This window comes from Scleropages formosus, chromosome 3 (genome assembly GCF_900964775.1).
Source record: "Scleropages formosus chromosome 3, fSclFor1.1, whole genome shotgun sequence".
Classification (NCBI taxonomy): Eukaryota; Metazoa; Chordata; class Actinopteri; order Osteoglossiformes; family Osteoglossidae; genus Scleropages; species Scleropages formosus.
The window spans coordinates 361479-387031 of NC_041808.1; the positions used below are offsets into that span (position 1 = coordinate 361479).

Consider the following 25553-nt stretch of genomic DNA (forward strand, 5'->3'; position numbering starts at 1 on the left):
TCGCAAGGCATCCCAAGCAAGACTCGAACCCCAGACCTGCCAAAGAGCAGGACCTGGCCAAACATTTTTAACTTTCTAACATCAGAAGTTCATCTTTCAAAACAACAGGAGACAGGACAAAACACCATCTTTTATTATTAGACTTCAATTTAGTTAGTAAACAAAGATAGCGATAGTGCAATTAATGTGCCCGTTAGAATGCTTTTCCTGTTCCTGTTTCATACAGCATCTGCACCACATATCTTAACACACCAATACACATAATGTTTCTCACTGGAATTTAAAACAAAAAATATCAACAAATGTTAAAGTGGTTAAAATCTGAAATAATTCATCACCCATACCATGGCCAGATTTCCATTACAAGCACGGTCCTCCCCATGGGAAGCCACAGGGTTTCTTCATGAAGAACATATCTTTTTGATGTCGGATCGCTTTACGCACAGAAGCAGGGGGCACCTTAAACGCACCTACGTTCAAAGTGTGCCGTCACACAGCTCTTCAAACTGCTGTTCGCCCGCGTCTCCTCAACATACAAGGGAGACATGGCTTTCCAAAGATCATCGGCACATTCCTACATTCTCCGCCTTGAAATCTCCAGCTTGCAGGTTTGACCTAGCAAGTTTAACAACTCACCTGGACATGAGGTCACACATGAGCTTTGGGGATCACAGTGGAGCGTAGTGTGTGTCGGTACTCCGGCCTCAGCCCCCACAGTGTCCACGGCCGCTCTCTGGTGTGTGGCAAGGATTCCAGAGAAAGCACCACCATCCAGACATCCCTGTCTGACACGTGGCTCTATTGCATGGCTCCTGAATGCTCGGAGACGCAGGAACAGAAGTAACGCCACCGCTCTTCCGCAGGCCTCATCAAGTCTCTGCATAAAGGCTTCCTCACTGACAACGGTGACGAGTTTGGATCCCCTGCAGTTACCTGGGGTGTCCGATCTTCGCCTGTTATGACTACAGGCAGGTAAATCTTGGGTCCTTTGGCCCATCTACTTGCCGACAGGCAGCCAAAATTTAATCGTTTTGAGCCTGCCTCTGAAAAAATCTCAACGGTCTCCAAAGGTACAGTGCAAGAGCACCACTGCTTCTGCCATCCCTGTCAAACCAGTCCATGTGGATACAAGCTTGGACAGATGTACAGAAATGAAACGTTTCAGTAAAGACTGGCTTACAGTCACTGCTTGTAGCATCTGAGAGACATAAGTGACAGAGAGCTTGTGGTTTCAACAGGATGTTTGGTTATTCCTGCCACGCAAGAGCAGAAAGTGTCGCTCCAAAACAGTACACAAGTGGGAAGGAAGGAGAGAACAGAGCTCATGTAAAACATCACTGCTCATTCTGGGACACTTCCTGTTAATGGGTTTAAATTTAAAAAGCAGCGGCATGATTATTATAAACTCTTTCCAGACATTCATTCCACTGTGATTCACACAGATGAATAACAACACATATTACTGCATAAGAGGCATTTACCACATTTACCACATACAGAGTACAAGTGTTTTGAGCAAACGATGAAAAGGCAGAGAAACACCCTCTGCACTGCTAGGTTTACCCTTCCTCACCAGGAACACTGCATGATGAAGAGCACATCGTGATGGACATCCTGCACAGCAAACGTGGTAAAAAGGCACAAAGAGCTGAAAGCATAGCTTCAGTACATATAGGTGTGCAGATGTTTCCTTCAAATGCTGATCTGATTAAAAGTTTGTTGAGGTGTTCTCAGTGGTGAGCATCTGTGGAGGACTTTTCTCCACTGTTTCTTAGAAATAACGTTATATAAAACAAAGAAAAAAAACATTCCTTGTACGATAAACATAAGGCAAGGATAAATAAAATTAATTTTTGCATCCGAAGATACGTTTTAAAACTCTGCTAAAAGAACAGAGTTGAATGAAAAGAGCATTGACCTTTGTCCTCCAGTCACTGGACATCCTTCATTAGACGTCCACTACGCTGCAGCTGGACCACACCTCTCAGCTGTTGAGAGAGAGCTCAAGCTGAAGTCCAAGTGGTGCCCTGGAGATGCAAACTGCACACTGGGAACTGACGTTGCTGACACCTAGTAGGAGAGCTCCTCCACTCCAAGGTGCACAAGTGTCTGATGTGTTAAGTGTAGGCCAACGTCCCAAATCTCGAGGCTGTAGCGTGGGAAAAGAGGAAGTGCTGCCTGAGCACGCAGAGTCGGCAAGCAGAGCGACAGAGTGTGACACTGCTGCTCCGGGAGCCCTCAGTCCTGCATCTCCCGCTCCAGGTACTTCTGGAGGCGCAGGCAGCGTGGGCAGGAGGGCTGCTCCGCCTTGCAGGACGAGTGATACACAGTCTTGCACACTTTGCACCTGGGGACGGAGCACACGAGTGGGCCGAGAGCCTTGAGCACAGGCAAAGGGCATGGAAATGCGCACATGTCTGCATGCTCCTGGGCACGCTGTCGTACAAAATACACACATCCAAAGACGCACGTAGGCTACCATGTTAAGGTCAGGAGTGTTAATTGTTGCAGGTGCAATTACTGTGGCCGTATCAGTGACTCTGACCTGCTCGTGTTAACTGTGCCGCTTTCGAAGAGAGAAGCATGTCAGGCCCCCAATTAAAAAGACCAGGGAAAAGCAAACACACTGGGTCCTCATCTTACCAACATTTGTGTTACACATCATCAACGGTACAAACGGTTTTCAGTTTATTTTCCATTTCCAAACATTTGTTTATCGAGTAGCGTACCTCACCTGTGATTCTGAGCCCACTCTATAGCAGCAGCAAACGGCACCCAAACTGAGCAGAAGTATAGGTCTCGATCCGATTAACTCACTTCTACAGTGTTTATACGTCATGTCTCGTGTTAAAGTCTTGCTGTGTATTTTTTACATTTTCATAACTATATCTGAGACTTTTACAGAACCCAGTGAATAAATCAAGGTATGTCTCCATTGTTATGCTTTCATTGTTCATACAGATGATAAATGAAACTGAAACTGGTCAGATACTGATGCATTTGTTGTTTCAAGTTAATAAAAGTCCTGTAATGGACTGGTATCCCAACCACAGCATCTCTGCTTCACAGCCTGTGTTTCCAGGATAGGCTCTAGAGCACAGTGACCCTACATAGGACGAGTCTTAGAGCAAATATTCAGTTAGATTTACAAACAAAGTGGATTATGGACAGACTTCCAATCCCAGCTGCGTTTGTAAACAGAAGGCCCCGTGTAACCGTTTTGTTTTAGAGCAGCGGACATGAGACCTTCCTGACATTCAAGGGAAAAGCCTCACCTGGTAGTTGTGTCAAACTCAAAGGGGAAGATGATCTTGTTGGCATTGCAGATCTGACAGATGAAGCCTCTCTGCGTACACAGATCACACTGATAGACATGTGTGGAGCCAAACTGGATGAGGGAGTGCAGGAAGGGCTCGTACTGTCCATCTGCTATCTGCATATCGACACACACACACGTACGTACAGAAAGAGGTAACAGGAAAAAAATATGGAAAAGATAGCATGTTACTGCTCACTAAAATGATTTCATGTAGTCACTTTTAGATGCTAACTATACATTTGTGGTGCCTAAATGTGAAATTGCTTGCATAATTCCAAATTTATAGTTATTATTCATTACTTTTTATTTCTTATTAATCAAAAGAAAATCAGAAAATCAAACTGTCAGGCTGTGTTATCAGAGTCTCTCGCTTTTCCCTTTATTTGTGCAACAGGTACAGAAAACCGACGGTACAGTGGAGGTGTCAGTGGTTATTAGTGGGGCTGGTGGCAGTTGTCAGCAGAGAAGTAGAGGGAGAACATCAATTAGCCACCTGATCCTTTTGGAACAAACAGTCGATGGTGCTGTACTGCAGTAAGCGCAAACATTTTAGGCAAGCAAGTTTTACATGCAAATGAAACTGTGACAAAGGCTCATGGACATGGACTGGTGTTCAAGTTTCCTCTCTCACACATCACGAAAGGAGAGAGTAAAGCCAAACAGTTAAAGTAGCCCTCTTTCAGTGCTAACGTGACGTCGCAACACAGAGTCGGTGAAACCCTTTCCGTGTTTATGTGCATGTGCGTCTCCATCAAGGCCTTCGCATGTTTGAGCAGCACAGCCAGAGGGAGGCAGGCGTCACGAAGCTGCAGTAACATGGGTCAAGCATGGATAGTCACTGAGAGCAAGTCCAGGTGCACTCCTGCACCTTTTTTCTCCTTGTCTTGAGGTAGGAAATGTAAGACGGTCGAAATGAAGCCTGTTGCTCCACCTGCGCATCCTGCACCATGCACACGTGAAGGAAGGGCGATGCAGTGACAAGCAGAAGCATTACCTGCCGTAGATCTGTCACGCTGTACAGGCTGCAGGACTCCAGGAGGTAATTCCTCTGGTCGAGTCTAGAGACGAATCACAGCAGTTCATCAATAACTGTTTCCCAGGGATCAAAACCTGTCCGGGCGAGTAAACAAAGTGCTCTCCGAAACAAACGCACACAAAGCACACACAGCGCCATGTAGCCATGCTGCTTACACACCACACACGTTAATGAGCATGTAAATGAAGACATTTTACACAAGAACACACAGTGAAGCTCTCTCCTCAACGGTGGCCCCCAAGGCTCAGCTCCTCCAAGGGTGTGTTCTGCTCTTCACCAAGGCTCCACAGCCACCTGTCAGATCTGCCCACCTCACAGAGGGGTCTCACCTGGGCTGGATCCGCCTGAGGGCACCGCTGCGGCACGCCAGCAGATAGTCTCCGAGGAGGCGGAGCCGCTGGCGAAGCACGTGCACCAGGGCCATGGGCTCAGCATGTTCCCTCAGCGCTGGGTTCAGGGCCTCCAGGTCCAGCAGGGGCTCCACGGCCACAGTGGCGAGCAAGCGCAGGGCAGGTCGGGACACCTGCGGAACCATCGGCTCAGATAATAGCAGGTGCGGCAGCGTGCTGAACATATGAGACTTTTTTCTTACAATAACAACAACAACAACAACAAAAGTGACTTTCATATAAAGTGACTGAAATAGTTCACATTTTACACACATTAACACAGACAGATGCTTCTGCCCTGGGACTAAGTGACAACCCTGTGGATATAAGCCCGAGTGTAACTCCAAGGAACCTAAAGCTGCAGAATCACAGCAGTCACAGGTATGAGCATTTGCATACAGTCCATCTTTGGACTTACTGACAGTTAGAATAAACCGAAAAAACATAAGTTCCAGATACACAGAAACCTGGGAAAGGTCCAGACAGAGGACTCAAAGTGATCTACATTAGAGTGTGCATCATCCTTAAATGGTTTCTGACAATATCCGTTTTAAAAATGCTGTACTCTCTGCCAGCTCCGTATGCAGCTCCCATAACATGCGCTGACCGTATGTTGACCACACGCTGATGAGAATCACGTGTCTGCATCTATGTGTGTCCATCTCTTGGCGAAATTTAGTTACTCAGTTGTACGTCACTCCAGAGAAAAGCATCGGCTAACTTAATAAATGTCAAGTGACGGTTTGTGGTCCCGTAATCGCTCACGGCTAAGGTCAGCCTTACTGCTCTTAGATGAACATGGGTTCATATGGAGGAAAGAAAGTAACATTTAAATGTACATTTATTCATTTAGCAGACGCTTTTGTCCAAAGTGACGTACATCTCAACAAAAGTTCAATTTATGCATTACATTAAGAGAATGAGACATAGCTGCAGACATGAAAGTCTCAAGCAAACCTAGTTTGTTCTCTACCACTTGTTGCACCAAGGTTCATCGTTCCAGCAGGTGCATAAAACACAGGATAGACAAATCCCGATACCCTCCCACAATTTTTTTTTTCTCCCAAATATTAGAAGATACACAAATAAGCAAGTACAATACCAGAGTAGTAGCTGAATAAAGGTTGTATCTGGGGATGCTTATGGAGTTACGATGCGTGAACAGTTACACCGTAAATGAGCTGGAGCGATCTTGGGCGAAGTGGATCTAGAAAAGGTGAGTTTTTGCAGTTCTGGGGAAGGTCATTCCACCACAACGGACCCAGAACCGAGAACTTCCGAGGTTTGCTTTTCGTGCGCGGGACCACCAAGTGAGCAGAAGTAGATGAGCGAAGGGGCCTGGCTGGGGTGTTGCGGTTGATTAAGTCTTGTAAATAGCTGGGAGCAGTTCTATTGATGCATTTGTACACAGTAACCAGGGTTTTGAATTTGATTCGGGCAGCTATAGCTGTGCAGCCAGTGCAGAGAAATGAGTAGAAGAGATACATGAAAACACTTTGTCAAATCGAACACAACTCATGCAGCAGAATTCTGTAGAAGCTGCAGAGATTTGATGGCATTAGCAGGAAGGCCACACAAGAGAGAGTTGCAGTAGTCCAGACGGCAAGTCACCATGGCCTGGACAAATAGTTGGGCGGAGTGAGTAGTGAGGCAGGGACGGATCCTACGAATATTATGCAGGATGTATCTGCAGGACCGGGTTGTGAGTTCGATATGTTGAGAGAATGACAAACTCGCATCAATCGTTACTCCCAGACTCTTAGCAAAGAAGCCAGGCGAAATGAGTGAGTTGTCCAGTTTGATCAACAGGTCGTGACAGGAGGATAGGCCAGCTGGGAGGTAAAGAATCTCTGTTTTGAAGAGGTTGAGTTGGAGGTAGTGATCATACATCCATGAAGAGATGTCCGACAGGTAGGCAGCAATGCGTGCGAAGATGTCTGATGCACCAGGAGGAAAGGAGAGGAAGAGCTGGGTATCATCAGCATAGCAGTGGTATTTGAATCCATGGGAGGCTACGACCAGACCGAGGGAGGAGGTGTAAATGGAGAAAAGAAGAGGACCCAATACCGAGCCCTGCGGAACACCGGTTGAGAGTGGCAGAGGAAAAGAACGAGAGCTCCGCCAGACCACTTGATAGGATCTGTCAGAAAGATAGGACTCAAACTATCTTAGTACCACACTTTTGATTCCAAGCTGGTTAAGAGAGGAGAGTAGAATCCGGTGATTCACAGTGTCGATTGCTGCAGACAGATCGAGGAGGATGAGGACCAAGGAGAGGGAGGCAACTTGGAGAGCGTCAGATACCGCAGAAGGGCGGTCTCAGTGGAGTGACTAACTGAAACCAGACTGATAACCATCAAGGAGATGGTTCCGGGTGAGGAAATCAGACAGTTGATCACAGGCTGCCCACTCTAGAGTTTTAGATGGTAAGGAGAGGAAGGAGACCGGTCTGTAATTTTCAACCATGCTGGGGTCCAGGGAGGGTTTTTTTTTTATAACAGAGGTGAAATTAGAGCAGTTTTGAAGGCAGCTTGGAAACAGCCAGAGGAGAGTGAGGAGTTGACGATTGTAGAGATGGAGGAGGAGAGTTCTGGGGAAATGTTCTGAACGAGTGACAATGGGATCAGATCAAGCGAGCAGGTGGTGGCTCTGCGCAATATCAGGAGGTCAGCGACTTCCGATTCGGAGAGCGGCTTGAAGTTGGAGAGGATAGCTTCGCAAGGAGGTCCAGCGTGAACCAGGCAGGTTGATGGTGAGAATTTATCAGTGATCGCTTTGACTTTGTCTCTGAAAAAACAAAGAAAAGTCTTCAGCAGTGAAAGAGGGAGGAGGAGGTGGCGGGGGACACAGAAGGGATGAGAAGGTCGCAAAGAGTCTGTGTGGTTTTTTAGATGCAGACTATTTTGTTGTGGAAGAAGGAGGTTTTTGGTGAAGAGACAGCAGAGTGAAAAGCAGCTAAGAGTGACTGGTAAGCATCCAGGTCCAATGGAGTTTTGGATTCATGCCATCTTCGCTCTGCAGCCCGCAGTTTGGTCCTGTTAGCACGTAACGTATCAGACAGCCATGGGGTAGCAATGGGGCGTGCTGATCTAGAAGACAGAGGAAGTCAAGGGAGGAAGATAAGGCAGAGAGGAAAGTGTTAGTGGCATCATCTGTAGATAGATCTGAGAATTGTGGAGCACAAGGCAGAGCAGCCAGAGTAGCAGAGGCAAAGCAGGAAGGTGAGAGAGATTTTAAGTTGTGGCGAAAGGTGACAACGGGTGCAGGAAGAGACAAAGAGTTAGTGGTGAGGGAGGATTGAAAGGAAATGAAGAAGTGGTCAGAGACAAGCAGCGGCATGACAGAGAGAACGGGACAGCCATGGTTGTGGGAAAATACAAGGTCAAGACAGTTGCCCGCTTTGTGAGTAGCAGGGGACTGGGGCAGGGAGAGGTCAAAGCACTGTAGGAGCAACAGAAGGCCGCTTGCATGAATGTCATCGATATGCAGGTTGAAGTCACCCAGGAGAATCAGCGGAGAGTTGTCCCCTGGCAGAGAGCTCAACAAGATGTCAAGGTCATCCAAGAAGCGGCCAAGAGGGCCAGGGGAGCAATAAAACAAACTGTATTTAAGAATCACACATCTGCATCCAAGTGTCTCCTCCTGCTAATGTAAAGAACACATTGTATTTTCTATGAGATGTTTGTCGCATTGGAGAAAAGTGTCTGATAAATGAATAAATTAATGCACGTAAATGCAAATTACAGTTACATTATAAAAAATTATAGACCAACAAACACAAAAAAGATAGCAAATGAACTAATCAAACCTAGTCAAGCTAACCCAAATGACAACTTTATAAATTAGACACAAAAGAAAACCAGATGTGTGACTGCTACTATGACTGGCCACTAAATCATTGAAAGAAACCTAACAAACACAGGAGAAATTCTGCTATGCATAGCTATCAAGACTGATGTTGTAAACCTGGAATAAAATGCAGGAAAAAAGAGGCAGAATGACAAACATAGAGCACGCATTATTCAATTTACTTCAACAGTGTTTACAGCTCATGTCTGGTGTTCCTCAGTGTTGTTTGTCGTTATTTATTATAGCTTTATCAATGACTTCTATAAAAAGCATGTAATCAAGGTAAATCTGTATTACTACATCTTTAATGTAACTTTATTGATTAGAAAGTAAATTGAAGCTGGATGGTGACGAACGTTGCATAAGCTGCTACAAGTAAAAAGAAAAGTTCAACAATGGACTGGTGTCCATCGAGGATGTTGGGTTTAATACATGTGATAGATGAAAATGGAATAAATAAGTCTTACAACAAATTTTAATCCATTATAGCTTTATCGAAGGTTTTTACAGAATATAATCCGTGTATAAACCGAGGAATCTGTATTATTATGGTCACATTGACTGTGATGCAATGGTCAAATTTCAGTGAGAAACTGAATTACAGACAGACTTCTGGTCCCAACTGTACTCATAAGTTGAGGACCAAGTGTGATGAGAATGCGAATTAGTACTCTAATTTCCCTAAATATATTTCAGAGACCCCATGACCAGATCACATCTTAATATATTTGGCTTGCATTCTAAATACGATAATCATACCTCACATGCCACGACAACTAAGAATGATGAAAGGCGAGCAACGCATTGGAAAAACCACAATGCCCCTGGGATCTGGATGACAATGAATTAAAAGTGTTGCTGAATGATTCTGGTAACTTTGCAGCTCACCTTAAGAGCCCTGAGAGCTCACAAGGGTGACAAGAGTATGGGAAGTCATACAGTTAACTGCCCCCTTGCAAGATAAGCGGAAGGCGCAATGGTCCACCTGTAAACTGCATGCACAATTGATATAGCCTACCTCTCGTGCCACAAGGTCCCAGTTGTGCACCACGCGGGAGGGGATGATAATAGTGTCGCCATGGTGACAGGACTCGCAGTAGTACTGGCCGGAGAACTCGCACAGCCTGGCTTTGCCGAAGGAGAAACCTATCTGCTTGGGGCAGCCTGCTCGTGCAGCAGGACAGGGACAAGGACACAAGCAACAGGAAAGCGGTTGCATTTTGCTGGAAAAAATTCACACCTGCACAAATACAGACTTGACCTTTATAGGTATTATATTACACTTCTGTGTACTGGCAATGATAATCTGAGGTCACTGCTGCCAAGAATCACTGGGCCATATAATGAGTCCTGAGCATGACCTCTGTCAAGGTGGTGCTAACTTCTTATTTCCCCCAGCGGCACCAAGCTGTTTTTTTTTGTCCCGGGGATACTGAACTACTTACCGTCGATTTCTGCACTGTTTACCAATTGCTGTGTCTTCTCTCACTACAATGTGTTATGTATGTGCAGCTGTAGCCGACTGACTCTGCCTACCTGCACACTTGAAGTTCTGTGCGTCAAGCCCTTTCTCAGTGGGCACTGTGTAGAGGTGTGGCAAGAGCGTGGCGTCCTCCCGCAGACTGTGCTGTACCAGCCTGTGTATGTTGCCCCCCTGGCTGGAAACCCCTGCGGAGGCAGCATCCTCACACGTGTCCAGGTACGAGTCGAGGGCCCCCCTGATGAGCCCCCGCCAGGAGCGGGCCTCCTGCTCGCTCTGGGCGCGCAGCTTGAGTGTCTCTCGAGCCGTGAGCACCTTGAAGAAGGCGGGGCTGCCCAGCAAGGCATCGGGCACCACATCCCGCACACACTCGATGGGGTGTGTGAAGCGCAGCACCTTGCGACCCTCCCGCACCTGGAAGACCTTCAGTGCTTCCAGCGAGAGGGAGAAGATGAGGGGTGTCCAGGTCCAGTCGTCCACACACTGGTATAGCACCGCTTCCTTGATGGCATCGGGCTCGGGTTCGGTGGGCCGCGTCCAGTCCAGCTCGACCAGCTCCGGGGCTGCGTGCTCGGGGCTGGGAGGCGTGGACTTTCCCGGCGTCACCGCAGTGTCTGGAGGTGGGGCAGAAGCCTCCAGCACCTGCCACTCGTCGTCACGGTGGGCTGGCTGCCGGCACTTGTTGACCGCTTCCACGATGCGGTCCACCCAGTCCTCGGCTTCATCACGCGATGCCGCCCGCAACAGCAGCCGTCGGCCTGGGAAGGCAAGCTCGAAGCGGCCCTCAGGTGTGGGTGTGCAAATATCCTCGCAGCGCAGCAAGGAGCAGTTCTCGCAGCACGTGCGTTCCTCGTCGTTCTGGTACAGGCGCAGCTCGAAGGGCGACAGCTCACAGTAGTAGCGTCTCCAGATGCCAACGGCACCGCGCCGCTCCAGGTGTCCCAGCTTGAGCAGCCCGCGGAAGGGGTTCGACAGCCCTGAGGGATCGCCGAGATGGACACCGCGAGTGAGCAGGGGCAGAAACTGTAGTAGCTGCTGCCGCAGGCCTCGCATTTACATGTACATTTGTGCCACCTACAGGTAGGTCTCTCAACCTTCAAATAAGCCCTTGGCCTGAGAAACAGACCCACTATTTACTGCCAAAGGGAATTCACACAAACAGACAGGAGCATGAAAACGAAAAGAGCCAATAAAACAAAGTAAAATCTTGGGCTTCTTTGTGAGGAGCCGTGTATTTTCTAAGGTTCCTAAAGGCTAAGATTTATCTTGAAATGCATTTTACTTGTATACATACATGGATGGAAACAGCATCAAGTTGAGTCCAACTCTTAGTGACCACTGGTGTGGCTTCCAGGACAAGGGAGGAACGGAAGTAGTTTACTAGCGTTGTCTTCTGTGCAAGCGTAGGGGGTCCAAATTGCAAACCCCCTGAGCTGGGGTCGAACCTCGTGCCCACTGAACACATGAGGAGCTGTAACGCACCCACCGACAGTGCCACCGTGTCCCTCTAGATATTAGTGACATGTGCATGTGTGTGTAAATTCACAGACAAAAATTTTCACAAAAATTTCAATGTTAAAAGCAGTACGAAAGAAAAGAATTCAAAAACTCCTGACTGTGCACACATCTGCTTTCTATAATTACACAGTTTTACATCAGCGCTACTGCAGGCACAAGAGGGAAAGTGAAAGAAAGTGATGCGCCCAGATCTTACAGGAAAAGAAAAATACAATTTCAAAACAGACTATATTTTACATTTGAAAAGGCGACATTTACGTCGGTGTTTGTGTGGGTGTGCTTGCCTCAAATATTATTAGCAATTATCAGTATTCCTGTATTAGCCAAACTCAGTATTTATTCTTGCCATATGGGAATCCAAACAGAAACAGCATTTTGAACAATTAAAACTGTGTTCAGCTGCCATATGAACCACACGGCGCAAAGATGGCGTGAGAGAAATTTCTGCTCTCCTTCCTCACCCCGACTTCTGATTCAGTTCTGAGTGTGGCGGTGAATCACAGCACAGCAGCACCGTACTGGTGCTGTACAGTACAACTCAAGGAAATATACTTCTATGTATCTTTATATAAATAAAAAAAGACTCAAATTTAGTCATGCAGCATGGTGATCGTTTAGGGACCAGAAAGAAAACTAGGACCAACTATAACAAAGGGAAAAATGATCAAATGCAAATACAAGTCGACATGTTGAGGGATGTAGCTCACAAGACAAAACTCCACAAGAAGGTCAAACTTTGTATACAAAACATAACTGGGACCAGAAGTCTGTCGGTAACTGGTTTTGTTTGATCCAACTAGTACATCCCAATCAGTCTAAGCTTAAAAATACAGGTCTAGTGCATTTCATAAAAACTTTGCTTTACTCTTATCCGTGGAATGAATTAGTTTTGTTCCATATGGGTCCTGCCGATTCAAAGATTAAAATTTTCCAGCTTCAGAAACGATTTCCAGTATGATGGAAAAACAGCCTCATTGCAGAAATACCTCTAGGGAATACCTCTAAATACAAATGAATATATGCTCATGTACACAAAAATAAGAAACATTCCTCACAGACTTTGTAAGGCAATGAATGTGATATTGACTGTGATCAATTACTGACTGTTCAGTTCCACAAAAGGCACTGAAAGCCTAAATAATTTTTTTAAAAAAAGCAAAAAGGTTATTTTTTCTTGGTGACTTTACATTTATTCATTTAACTGACGCTTTTCTCAAAAGCAACTTACAATGTTGAGGTGTTTACAATTATTTTACCCATTTATGCAGCTAGGAAATTTTTTTTTACTGGAGCAACTTAGGGTAAGTACCTTGCTCAAGGGTATTACAGCCGGAGGTGGGGATTGAACCTGTAAGCTTTGGGACGAAAGGAAGCAGCTTTATCCACTATGCTACAAGCTGCTCTGTATGTTGCCTTCAAGTGCTAATGAATGGAGAACAGCCATCTAGAGGTATGGGAACAGTTACAGCAGCTCACACCCACTTACTGCCCTTCAGCAAAGAAAGGAGGAAGGTCACAGAGGCAGAGAATGCAGAAGTACCGACGTGGCCGAGGGCATTACGCGAGTTCCATTGTCGGGAACTTCCTCCCTCTACCTGCCAAACCGGCTGCTGTGGTCGACATCACAAGACTCACGGTGCAGTTCCAAAAGATTTAAAAAAAAAAAAAAAATTCAATAATTTGTTTTATTGTTGTTTGAAATCAAAATGAAAGAATTCAGAGTGTTTTTCCATTTCCTGTGGCATTAGCCAAGGTTTTCACAAAAGCTAATGTAAGCACAGAAGTAGAGGGATGTTTGTTTTTAAGCATTAAGCCTTCGTTGTCCATGATGTAGTGGTAAAAGGGCCTTTGGATTCACAAACAAATCGAGTTACGAATGGACTTTTGGCCCCAAGAGCGTTTGTGAGTTGAGAAGCTGCTATAACTAAAGCAATGGAGATGATCCTGTGAAACCTACGAGTGACCGATCCACCTTGTCGCGTACTGACAGGACCGGGGTATGCGGACGCACAGCCTCTTACCCATTTGTCTGCGGTGGACCACACTGGGAGGGGACTGCGGTGACTGCAGCTCCATGATGGGCGATGGAGTCCCGCTGGCCTGCTCTGCGCTGGGGCATGGCCCCTCCTCTGGCTCGGCCGCCTCTTCCAGTTGAGGCTTGTAGAAGTCGTCCTCGGAGATCCAGGACCTGCATTTCTGCAGGAATGAGATGCTAGTGAAGGGAGAGAACTGCCACACCCTCATCTGTCACTAATGATGAAAATTACAGCAGGAATGTCACAGCAATCAAAATCTAATCACGTGCCAGCATGACATGAAGGTTTCAAGCACACTGCCATTTCACCCATTGCATATCTATTAGTCCAGCCAGGCAGGTGGGACCAGCTATGCATATGGACACAGAGATGTTCCTGAACAGCAGCACCACCAGATGGGCTCCCTGGTGGCAGGAATTTTACCAGATAACAGAAGTCCCCTTGTTGGCACACTTTTTAAATAAAGGTAGCGCACAGACTTGGAGCAGACAGGCCACATCGAAAGCTCTTCCTACAGGGCTGGGACTTGGCACACACACACAGGACTGGAACTCACAGGGAACCCGGAGGTGGGCGAGTGGAGCGACTCCACAGACGTCTTCCTGCTGAGCGTGCTCTCTGAGCGTTGGAGTCGCACGGGTCCCTCTGGGCAAGGGGCTTGCAGCTGGACCTCAGGCCTCTGAGGGGGGGGTCTGAGGAGGGCGATGGAACTGGCTTCCCTGTTGGGAACCTCATCGTTTGGAGCAGCACATCTGGCAGTTTCGCAGGGGGCAGGGTGCTCAGGCTCACCAAGGAGGCTCTGGGGCTGCTGGGGATCGCTGTCGGAGCCGCTGGATGCCGCCACCTCTGACAGGTGTTCCGGGAGCAGGCTGGACAGGCCAGACTCATCCTGCATCGACTCTTCGCTGAAGTGTGTGGCTTCCGCAAAGCCTACCAAGGCAGGACATCTGAACACAGATGGAAGGGTGCAGGGACCAGAGACACACAAAAAATGAGGGGGCAGCGGTCCTGGATCAGCACTACATGCAAAATTCACTTTACTCAAACTGGGCACAGTACTTTTAGGTTAAGACACTAGATGACAGGAGTGACTGCAATGAAAACTGCACATTTCTCTGTAACACAATGATACTTTCAAAACAGTAACTTCTACACAACCACATTTGTACTTCTTGTGTTGCACACAGCTAATAATCAAAGGAAAGCGTTACTTCAACTGTTTTTCCTAGATCAGGAAAATAGTGGTATCATTGGTGGTAATATAATAAAAACAACAACAACAACAACAATAATAATAATAATAATAATAGCAGCAACAATCATCCTGTCTCTGTGCTAAAGATTAGCTGATGATCTGAGTGTTTAATCGCTGGAGAAAAGTGTTTCCCAAATGCATAAACGTAAATGTGAGTGAATTCAAGTGTATCCTGTTTGACAATTACTGAGATGATGTACTTGCAAATGATTTCAAAGACTGCTTTTGAAAGCAGTATTTTCTGTTTTTTGCATTTACATTTCTTGCAATTATTTGAAAATTCAGCTTTGTTTAAACCCAAGATGTGTAAGCTTAGCGCTGATACTTTATCAAAAAAAAATCTGAGACTCCCAACATATTTACAGAGAAAAAAGGAAACAAAATCAGTAAACTGAAACAGACACTGTAAAACTACCCATATAACCCACACAGACAAAAACAATTGTCTGACGCTGCTTGTACCAAGTGGGGTTGCGGCGAACCGGAGCCCAACCGGGCAACACAGGGCGCAGGGCTGGAGGGAGAGGGGGCACACCCAAGACGGGACGCCAGTCCGCCGCAAGGCACCCCAAGCGGGATTCGAATCCCAGACCCGCCCAAGCCCGCTGCCCCCCCCCCCCCCCCCCCCCCACACACACACACACACACACATTTTCGGAGCCGCTTGTCCCATACTACCCACATAACCATGTCTGCAATAATAAGTCTGCCTATGAAGAAGCATGAAAGCTCTTCATGTGTTTGCAAATAACAACCTGTCTCCCGTCCATGTCTGGGGGATTTTTGTGAGCAACATTAGTATGGTAAATAGATTACTTATGTGAACACATACATACTATCCAGTAAAGGAGTTAGAATCCTCAATCTGTGACCATGTTTACTGAAGTCACCAAGCAAACTGTAGTCTTGTGCCACAGAATATATTTGCCTACTGGGCTTTGTGAGTCTTCAAGGTTTGAGTAGGGTCTGGGCACTTTCAGTGAAGCGCAACTCCTTGTGCCAGCTGCTCGTACATTATCTCATCACACTTCATTCCGTTACTCTTTGTCCCTCAGACAATCTGAGTACCACGATGGACCACGGGACAATGTTGCATTCTGGGTGCTTATTAAGCAAATGCCAACATCAGTACTTCAGATATTCTTTGTTTTCTTATGAATACTAGACTGTTTGTATTATTTTGCCAATTTGTCATTGCAGATTGAGTTTACCGCCATAAAAATATTGCACACAGAAAACTCAAAAATATAAACGCAGAAATATACTGTACTATTCAGAAAAAAAACTGTTCATAGCCATATTTTGTGCAATAACTAAAAAGGGGTAAAAACGTATACAAATGCATTTTCGTTTTCTCTTTCTCAGTGTGGATATATTGGGAATCACACGATTGTGTCTTTAATCTCCCATTAACATAATTTTGTAGAGTTTGCACTCTTGCGATGTACAGATGAGGCTATATTTGCAAATGTCATACAGAAATTTAAATACAAATAACTACAAATATATTTCAAGTTCTTACATTGTCAAACAGCATACTGTAAAGAATTATTAACCTGCTATTTGGAAAAGGCATCTGAACTGATGTGTATAAGGCCCCCTCTATTAGATTTTACTGAAGTCTAGTAAATGCCGAAGACATTTTTTTACAGTGACGTGCCTAAATGCTATAATGATTAACTGCAGCTTATTCCATTATTTTTAATCCACACAGACTCACTGCTGTAGGGCCTTCCCAGAATCCTCTGCAGCAGCTGTGATGTCCAGGTCAGTGAGCCAAGGCTCCTTGTCTGGGCTTTTGTGGCCGTTGCCCTGCAGCAAGCTGTCTGAGCTCAGACTGGACGACAGCTGGGAGGAGCCTGTGGTGTCCAGACTCAGGTTCGAGGATGTCAGCTGGGTCCTACCCCCGGCGCTCACCACAGGCCTGCCTGGTCCCCGCTGCACCTCCACGACATCTGAGCTCCCAGAAGACTGCGACACAGTGTCCCAGGACTCCTTGCGCTTGGGAGCTTGGGGGCAGGTGGACCCGGCAGTCGGCGGCGGTGGCTCCACAGAGTCGGCGGGGCAGAGACCAGCGAGCGCAAGCGGAGTGGCGGTCCACTCATTGAGCACGGCACTCTTGTAGGACAACTGGAAGGTGAGAGAGCCCAAGCCCTGCAGATAGCTCAGCAGCACCTCTCGCTCCTCGGGGTCCAGCATAAGAGCCGTGGGCTGGTAGTAACCCACTAACTTGGAGTTCTCACGCAATAGTGATGCCAGGTAGCACTCGACCAGGCCGTCGTTCAGGGCCAGGCGTACCCAAGCCCGACAACGGCCCACATCGGTGTTGATGAAGTTCAGGTTCTCCAGCTCCGAGATCACATCCCTGCAAGCGGAACACATGGTCCTATCAAATACACAGTTTACAGGCACACTTGAGACATAATTTACCATTAATTTCAATAAAAAGTGATAATGTGGTCCTAAGGGGGGGGGGGCTTTCCACACAAATTACTTAAGATATTATGATTAAGCAAACAGGGACAGTGTTATGACAACATTTTGTATTGCAAAAATCACAGCACAGGGGACACAGTGGTGCACCAGGTACAGCTGGTGCCTCACAGTTCCTGAGTTACTCGATTGGCGTGGGGCTCAGGTCCCGCTCAGGGTGTGGAATTCACTTGTTTTTCCTCATGTCTGCAGCCCCCCCAGACATGTACTGAAGAATGCCCTGGAAAACGTCTCCCATTCCTCCCTCGCCTCGGGAACCACAAGAGTGCTCGCTACAAGTTGGACGCCCCTTGATGAGACCAACTACGTATTAAGGACCGCGCTATAAGATGCTACTGAATCCTTTACAGAATTAACAAAATAAAGATAACAAATGAGATCTCACACTATTATTGTGAGAAGATAGTTTGATATGCAGTTGCTGTCATATCGTAAAAGTTGACATTTCTTTGTGCATCGACACCAAGCAGAGGCTAATGCTGATGAATCAGAGAGTATTGTTAACCAATCAGAGGTCAGCAATAACTTTTGATTAACAGCCGAGTTCATTCAACTCTTTAAACTTTAAATTCAGGTAGTTTCCTCATAGTTCCACTTCACCTCAGAAGAACTATGCGAAAACAGCCTGAGTGTAAATAAGAGTAAGTTTATTCTCCCCTAACAGTTTAATAAGCAGGTCTTAATTATTTTTGAACTAATCTGATAAGTCTCTGCTGTTTTATTAACTTTTGGCATATGAGCTACATTAACAGTTCCCTCAGTAAGTTTAAGGTTTGAAAAGAACTGTACATAAAAAATAACTCTTTAAATGCACGCAAAGTACTATTGGTCTATAGCATTTTAATGTATCATAAGCTCTAAAAAAATACATCACCTGATGTTGCTAATTCCTAACATGCTAAATGAGCATGCCTCAAGAAATTCAATTTATTAAAAAGATATACTGTGTATATATTATATATATATACACACACACACACACACACACACACACACACACAACTTTTAATGAGATAAAATTGTACATTGAAACTGTGAACATTGTGGTTCAAAATGTTTTGAAGCATAATTTAAAACATTAACTTGAAACTTTGGTTGTTTTTGACCTGGTACTCTTTATATTTTACTAAAGTAGGTTTTCAGATGAGTACTTCTCATCTGAGAAGATATCTTCTAGATAGTTTTTTGTAAGCAACAGTAGTTCAACTACTGCCTGTAATATGTCATTTACAACAAACATTTCCAGTGTTTGCAAATCTGGGAGAAATAAAAAATGGACTCTGCAAGCACTTCAGACAAATCCACAATAAGCATCGAAGGAATGGCTGGGTTTTCGAACTGAATTAAGTTTTTCTCAAAACAAACATCTCAGATGAAAAAGACATGAATCATTAAAACTGCAAATTTATAATATATGGTAATCAACAGCAACAGGCAGACACATAATGATAGATGAATATTTCAACACTAACATAGAGCATTCAATTTCAGTATTAATGGGAGATGCTACTGTGACACATTATATCTCTTACTGTGTCCTTTAAGCTGCACTGCATGCATTTTCATCTTTTCAAAACGCACCGATGAGTGACGCTTTTCAGCAAGGTCCAGAACACGGGCTGAGGGAGGGGTCCCCGTGGTCCCACTTTGCGGCCCCGGCCCCCGACCTCTGTTCGGATGTACTTGCTCTTGATGCCGTGGATGAAGACCGCTTCCAGGGCACAGCACAGGAGGTTGGCATCGGCATCATCGCTTGTCACTACTGTGTCTGTTGTCACACAGCGCTTCTGCAGGGCCTTGAGCGACAGCGCGATCTTGCTCTTTATCCACTGAGTAAGTTGGAAAAGGATAAGTCAGACCAGAGGTGCCGGGGACCATGACAATCAGCACCCAAGTTCTCTTCCTCGTGATTCGGAAATTTTTTAGCCTCTTGCAGGGGCCTCGTTCCAACTTCCCAAAATACACCATCATCACTGAGACAGCACATGATGTTTTTCTGCCACAGTTTTGCAAAAGCTTTTCCAAAAGTGTAATAATGATGAAGTGGTACCAGAAGTAATGCTACACTGATACTACAACAACAACAACAACAACAACAACAACTACTACTACTACTATTATTATTATTGACTATACAATTCTTAAACTAGTCCACACACTGAGACCAAACATGCAGATTTCATTTACACACCACATGCTCACAGCGTTCACTCAGCAGCACTTCCATGTAGCTCAGCCCCTATGACGTACTTTTACCTGCTTGACGTCTTTCGGTTCGGGTCCGTTTTCGGACGTATGGGTGGAAAGCATCGCACCTCCAGTCATCTCTCACTTAAACATGACTCTGAAACATACCGGCACGCCTGTCAGCCTCCAAAGGAAACAGCAAGTCAGGAAGACAATAACGACAGACACGCACCTAAGCATAAACCCCCGGGGCTCTGTGACATACACTCACTCAGTAATAAATAATAAATACAGCACAGCTGCTAACGTGAATGCACAGCACAAACACACACGGGTAAGTGAATTCTTCCGATATCGACTCAGTGACCATGTGACACGCCTCTTCTTGATTAGGGAATCAGAAGTGAAATCCTCTCGTGTGTTTGCATCACAAGTACTTCTCCAAATACCTTGAACACAGAATACAAAGACCTGTTTGTTCAAACCCTACAGATCCATGTTGACTCGAACCTATAGGGCTGCAAGTTTGCACTCGACCGTCGTCTTATCATCTGAAGGGCCAGGGTTCAAGTGCCCTCCTGCTGTGGCACCTCTCCTCAAGGTATTTACCCTGAGCAGAATTCTGGAACGATACCCTCATGGAGAAATGGGCAGATCGTGATAAAACTGCATATGTAACCATTCCAAGTTGCTCCGGATACATCACGCGTCAACTAAATAATAGTTAACATTGACACTGTATGTGCTGCCACTCAATAAAATTTCTTGTTTCGTTACATGTGTGACAACAAACACTTAACTTGTGTCAAGACATTTTCACAGGACAGGACAGGAGTGAAATCATGTCCCCACAAAAGTTTATTTTGCATTAAACTTCAGCTGAGCCTGAACTCAGCCGTGGCCAAGAGCGCAGCAGCACCAGCAGCAGCAGCAGAAGTAATAATGCGGTAATGAAATAGTCTCCCTTCAGTTCCTTCTCGAGGAGCTCAAACTAAGGACAGTGGTGAGCCTTTCCTCTCACTAAGGCCAAATACAGAGAAGATGCTGCAATTTACCATGTTCTGCGCAGGTGACCAGTGAGCCGCAAAGTAAGGAAGAGAAGGACGAGAGGAGTTACCGTGTTCTTGAATGCAGTGGCGCTGCCGCTCTCTGGGGATGAGGAGGATGATGATGATGAGCAGGAGGAGGACGACGACGACGACCACGACCACACTCACTCACTCACTCACACTCTCTCTCTCTCTCTCGCGTGCAGCAGCGGCGCTCTCGAGGAGCTCTTTGATGAACTCGACCAACAGGTCGGAGGCGAATTTATGCCAAACCGACCGCACTGATGATGCGGAAATAATGTGTCGCGCGAGTCACACGCACCTTCGGGAGGGGGGGAGGACTCTCACCTGAGCTCCTGAGCTCGCACCCTCGCGCTCCGGCTTCCGTTCCCGTGTGTCGCGTCGCGCCGTTGAGGAGCGCGAGAGCGCGCGCGCGCGGCCGCGTTCCGCCGTTCCCGTGCAGCAGGCGCGCGCCAGTGGCAGTGCTGCCCGTCGTCCGCGGTGATCCGATCGCTCGTGCCCCGGCGACACCGCGGCTGCTCTCTCGCTCTGTGGCTCGCGCGGCAGACGTCACGGCCGCGTCGCGCGGAACTCAACCCTGATCGATCGGATCGCTTCGGGCGGCAACACCCCGTTTTTACCGACCGGCGCTTGGCGAGGAGAGGTGCGGTTTCTCTAGACTAGGGCACTAGAAACGGCACTTTATATACATCGTGTGTGTACATAGTACAAATAAAATAATATTCCTGTCAGGTCATGTCACATGCCATGCATACCATGATCATGGAGCCCCACGGCGTGCTGCTCGGTGCTGCTAGGCTACTACTAGTGGTAGTTGTTCATTTTTGCCGACCCGGCCGGTTTTTTATTTTTTTCCCCGACATTTCAAACATATAATTCTGCCGCGTCACGTGTATACTTGTTTTCGACTGACTCATTCGTTTCGTGGGAATAATGCCATCGAAAACTTATGCGGCATATTTAAAATACCTTGCCAAAAGATGCTACACTTCCTGTTTATATCGCTGCTTCTGCTGAGACTGGGAAGGAAGTCACGAGTCGGTCACATGAAACGGGCTCCCGGGTCACGTGACTGGCCACAGTGATGGCCACGTGATGCCGGGTCGCCCAATCGGGGTGGAAGCGGAACCCGCGTGCAGTAAGCGCTGTGCTCTGATCGCGTGCTGCGGTTTCCGCGTTCGTGTGTGTGTTCGTTCAGATTCAAGTTTATTGTCATAGATACAAGTACCGGCGTATATATCATGAAAATCTTCCTGAATGCTTCTCGACCACAGAGTCTATGGACAAACTAAGACAATAGAAATACTTACTGCACAAAGAAAACAGTGACAATGACAGTCAGTGAGTAGTAGTGCAACACAGCAATAGCGATAAATAATGGTAACAGTAGCAGTAAGTAATAGCAGTTGACAGCCAGAACTCAGAACGAGTGTGTGTGCGCGCGCTCGGTTTTAGCAGCTACTACTAGTATTGTGTTCGAATGGGCTTTTTGCTTCGACGACACTATAATTGTGCACACCACTGAGAAGGACGGGTACAGAGTATGAGGATTTTGATCGTATGATACGTATCGTGTGAATTCGGGGACACGTGATTTGTGCGATCGAGTTGAGAAATGAAGAAGTAGCTGAACTACTGACTATTTCACCGAAGAATGGACCGAAAGTGTGTCGTACAGCGAACGTCTCTTTTTACGAATAATTCGGAGTGCGAGTGCAAATACGAAAAAAAAAATGTTTCTGTATACGAACGGTGGCTCGGAATACGAACAGCGTGCGAACAGCCTCAAGCGAGGCCGTCGAATTCGGTATTCGAACATTCAAAGTGCGTATGATTCTGTTCATGAATAAATCGTGTGTTCGTAAACTTCTTCGGTTTTCGAAAAATCGCCTCCGAGCACGAACATCCTGTTTGAACCCGTACGAAGCATCGGGGGAGCAGCCCAAGAGACAACGAATACCCTCCGCCAAGCATCACTTGTATACGTTGTTGTGAACGTCTCGTATCCAGAGCTCTCGCGCACGCGTTCGAGAAATTCTTTGTGATTTTCTTTGGCGTACCTACGTACGTAAGCAACGATGACGTCACCCGAGAAGATAATAGCAGCATCTGAGAAGAAGGAGCCCTGTTGTCCGTATCCCGATAGAACGGAAGAAGGAAATCATCGGGAAGCCCGAACCGTACGTGGTGGTGTACGCGTGTCTGAGCTCGCTGCCAGGAGGATGTACGGCAAGTCGGCATCAGCGATCTGTAGCATCCCGACAAATAAGGAAGAAATCGCGAAGGCTGGTGGTGTTGCAAAAGGAGCGACAGTCGGTGTTAACAAAGCAACGGTCTCGGGCCATCGAGGACGTAGAGAAGTTGTTGCTTATTTGGATAAACGAGAGGCAGTTTAGTTACTGTTAGCGGGTGATCGCAGCGTGTCCGAAGCCGTCATTTGTGAGAAGCCGAGGCAGTTGAGTTGTACACCGATCTCATAAAGTGCGCTCAAATGTTCATTTTATTCTATTGTATTGATTTGTCTTTTATATTATTTAACGTCGTGTTAGGTAGGTTAAACTATGGTTATTTTGTGTGATTTGGTTCGGGAAAGTGATTTTTTTTTAGTAATATTTTTGGGGGTGTGGTACCAATTATTCTGTTATACATTATTTCTTATGGGGAAATTTCAGAGGGCGAATGAATACACGGAGCAAATTAAATTTGCAAACCGAGTTTCCACTATATTACTTCCCCACTGTTTTTCACCTCAGAAATGCACACCGGTGTCCCCCCCATGGTCCACACATCGTCCCCACACTGTCCCCCTCTACCCACACACTGTTCCTCCACTGTCCCCGCACTGTCCCCCTCTACCCACACACTGTTCCTCCACTGTCCCCGCACTGTCCCCCTCTACCCACATACTGTTCCCACACTGTCCCCACAGTGTCCTCACAGTGTCCCCAGGTTTGCCGCTAATTGTTCTTCCATTAGAAGAAGAACATGGAGCAAGGAAGCAGGATTTTCGACAGGGACCGTTATTTCCTCTCCTTTCAGTATGGACATATGTCATACCGGTAGTGACTAAATTACTGTCTGTGGTCGTCTTCATCCAAGTGGTGAATTTTACGCTGCAGGTGTGGAGCAGTACCGAGAAAGTGTAGCTACACACTGGGGAAGTTTTCGACGAGCATCATTTCACCGTGTGCTTGCTACATGATGCCGTTGCCGAGGGGCCCCCCCTCCGACCCCCGCCGGGGCTTGCTTGCGCGAGCCGCTTCGCGGTGCGTCCCAGTACACGTTTTGCTTTTCTCGAGCGCAAAGGGCCTGAAAGCGACGCACGCATGCATCTGTGTACGAAACGAACGCTGCAGTGAATGCGAAGTCCACCGACGAAGGCGGGATGGTGGCCTGTTGATGCTGCCATGATGCAAACAGCAAAGTAGCAGAAGCTTCTGGAAGGACGAAGGACCAAACAAAGACCCTCCTTTTCGGAGCGGGCCTTAGTTCACACACCTTGCCACACACGGGGCTTCACGGAGTCGCTCCATTTCACGTCGCGTGTCATGCGCAAGTGCCGCTGTGACTCGTGTGTCGCAGTCAAATAATTAGTTTTGTGAGCCAAAGGTGCAAGGAAAAGCACACGACAGCTCTGTGCCATCTTGTACAGGACATTATGTGTTGAGAAGGGCGTGTCAGCAGTGTGTTCTGAGGGAAAGGGCGGTTAACAGCAGTAAAGACGACACAAGGCCTTACAGTCAGCCCTAACAGCTGAATTAACAATAACACACACACACACACACACCCTGTGCTGAAAAGCCACTATGTCATGTTGGGAAGGTGACTAATTTTAGGTGATAATGACATCCAATTAAAGGAGGATGTGGAGAGATGCACAGGCACCCCACGAAGAGCTGTCGTTCCCAAAATGCGCTTCTCTTGTAAGGACTGTACAGTAAGTAGTATGGTACAGTACACTGCTGTGCCCGTGCTACAGCCGGACGAATGACGGGTTTCAAGTACAACCCGAGAAAGCGCCAGCGCACAATCCTCTGCATATGACTAAAACGAAGCTGGAAATTTTGCGACTGATTGCGTGACCAGACACACAGAGGCTTTTCCCAGGTGGCAGCGGACACTGACGCTGCGCCCCGCGTTGCTGCTTCGTGTTTGAAGCAGAGATGTTTATTCATCATAGACTGTTAGCAGAATGAGCTCTGGCTTTGTTATTTGTAACCGTTTTCGGCTTTTCCTTCTTCTTACATTGCAGCCGAGGCGACGAGAACTGGCTTTCATTGCTATTCGCTTCTTATTAGATTATCTCATTTTTACCGCTTTTAGCAAAAAAAAAAACGTCATACTTTCTCCAGGACAGTAGAACCGCTGTGGTTTCACATGAATCCAAACACTTTTATTTTTACATTTGAACAAAGCAGTTGTCTGCTTAGGTAATTGTAGTTTATTCCCAAATTCCCTTTTGACAGCAAGAGCAATGGCTGGAGATGGATGAATTGCATCATAACTAAACTGTATTATTTAGTAAAGGGAAAATTACTGCATCATTTGATCACATTAAGGTTTTAAAAAAACAATTATTGCTTTTTTCATATTATCAACCTGTACTTTATTAACAATTTTTTGATACTTATCAATACAAAATCAGCACTTCAACATACTTATATAGCACAAGAATTTGGTTTTCTGCATCAAGTTTGTTATTTATAAGCCAACTTCCAAATAGATCTTAATCAGCTATTCAGATCAAGGGACTTTTTACGCTCCTTGCTGTACACAGGAGTTTTTTATTTTCCTTTCCTCAGCTGCCAGCCAGCTTACTTACTTACCAGTTGAGCCACACGTTATCACCATTGATCCGTTGTTCACCGCTCTGCATCAGTCTGCTGAGAAGAGCACTCTGTAAAAAATAATTTCAGTTGAC

At 46.4% G+C, this 25553-nt stretch overlaps 1 protein-coding gene across 3 annotated transcripts; it reads right to left on the reverse strand.

Moving 5' to 3' along the window:
- Nucleotides 1-237: 237 nt before the first annotated feature.
- Nucleotides 238-21720, reverse strand: plekhm1 (pleckstrin homology domain containing, family M (with RUN domain) member 1). Of its 3 annotated transcripts, XM_029250494.1 has the most exons (13): nucleotides 21388-21720; nucleotides 20960-21299; nucleotides 19632-19719; nucleotides 18957-19204; nucleotides 16603-17247; nucleotides 14184-14574; nucleotides 13613-13787; nucleotides 10130-11050; nucleotides 9612-9757; nucleotides 4685-4878; nucleotides 4314-4377; nucleotides 3276-3433; nucleotides 238-2347 (listed from the first exon to the last, which is right to left on the reverse strand). In XM_029250494.1, exons 3-13 carry the CDS (start codon nucleotides 19698-19700, stop codon nucleotides 2239-2241), a joined length of 3120 nt encoding a protein of 1039 aa, XP_029106327.1. In that variant the 5' UTR covers nucleotides 19701-19719; nucleotides 20960-21299; nucleotides 21388-21720; the 3' UTR covers nucleotides 238-2238. The 3 variants fall into 3 exon arrangements, with proteins under 3 accessions (XP_029106327.1, XP_018591987.1, XP_018591990.1); XM_018736471.2 differs by having other exon boundaries at nucleotides 20960-21720; XM_018736474.2 differs by lacking the exons at nucleotides 20960-21299; nucleotides 21388-21720 and adding an exon at nucleotides 20680-20925.
- Between the last annotated feature and the right edge of the window lie 3833 nt (nucleotides 21721-25553).

Coding starts and splice junctions, on each gene's coding strand:
- plekhm1 (XM_029250494.1), bottom strand. CDS start 19,700: ATGACTGGAGGTGCGATGCTTTCCACCCATACGTCCGAAAACGGACCC. Junction 13,788..14,183: donor CGCCCACCTCCGGGTTCCCT/GTGAGTTCCAGT, acceptor TCATTCCTGCAG/AAATGCAGGTCCTGGATCTC. Junction 11,051..13,612: donor GGTCCACCGCAGACAAATGG/GTAAGAGGCTGT, acceptor GCGATCCCTCAG/GGCTGTCGAACCCCTTCCGC.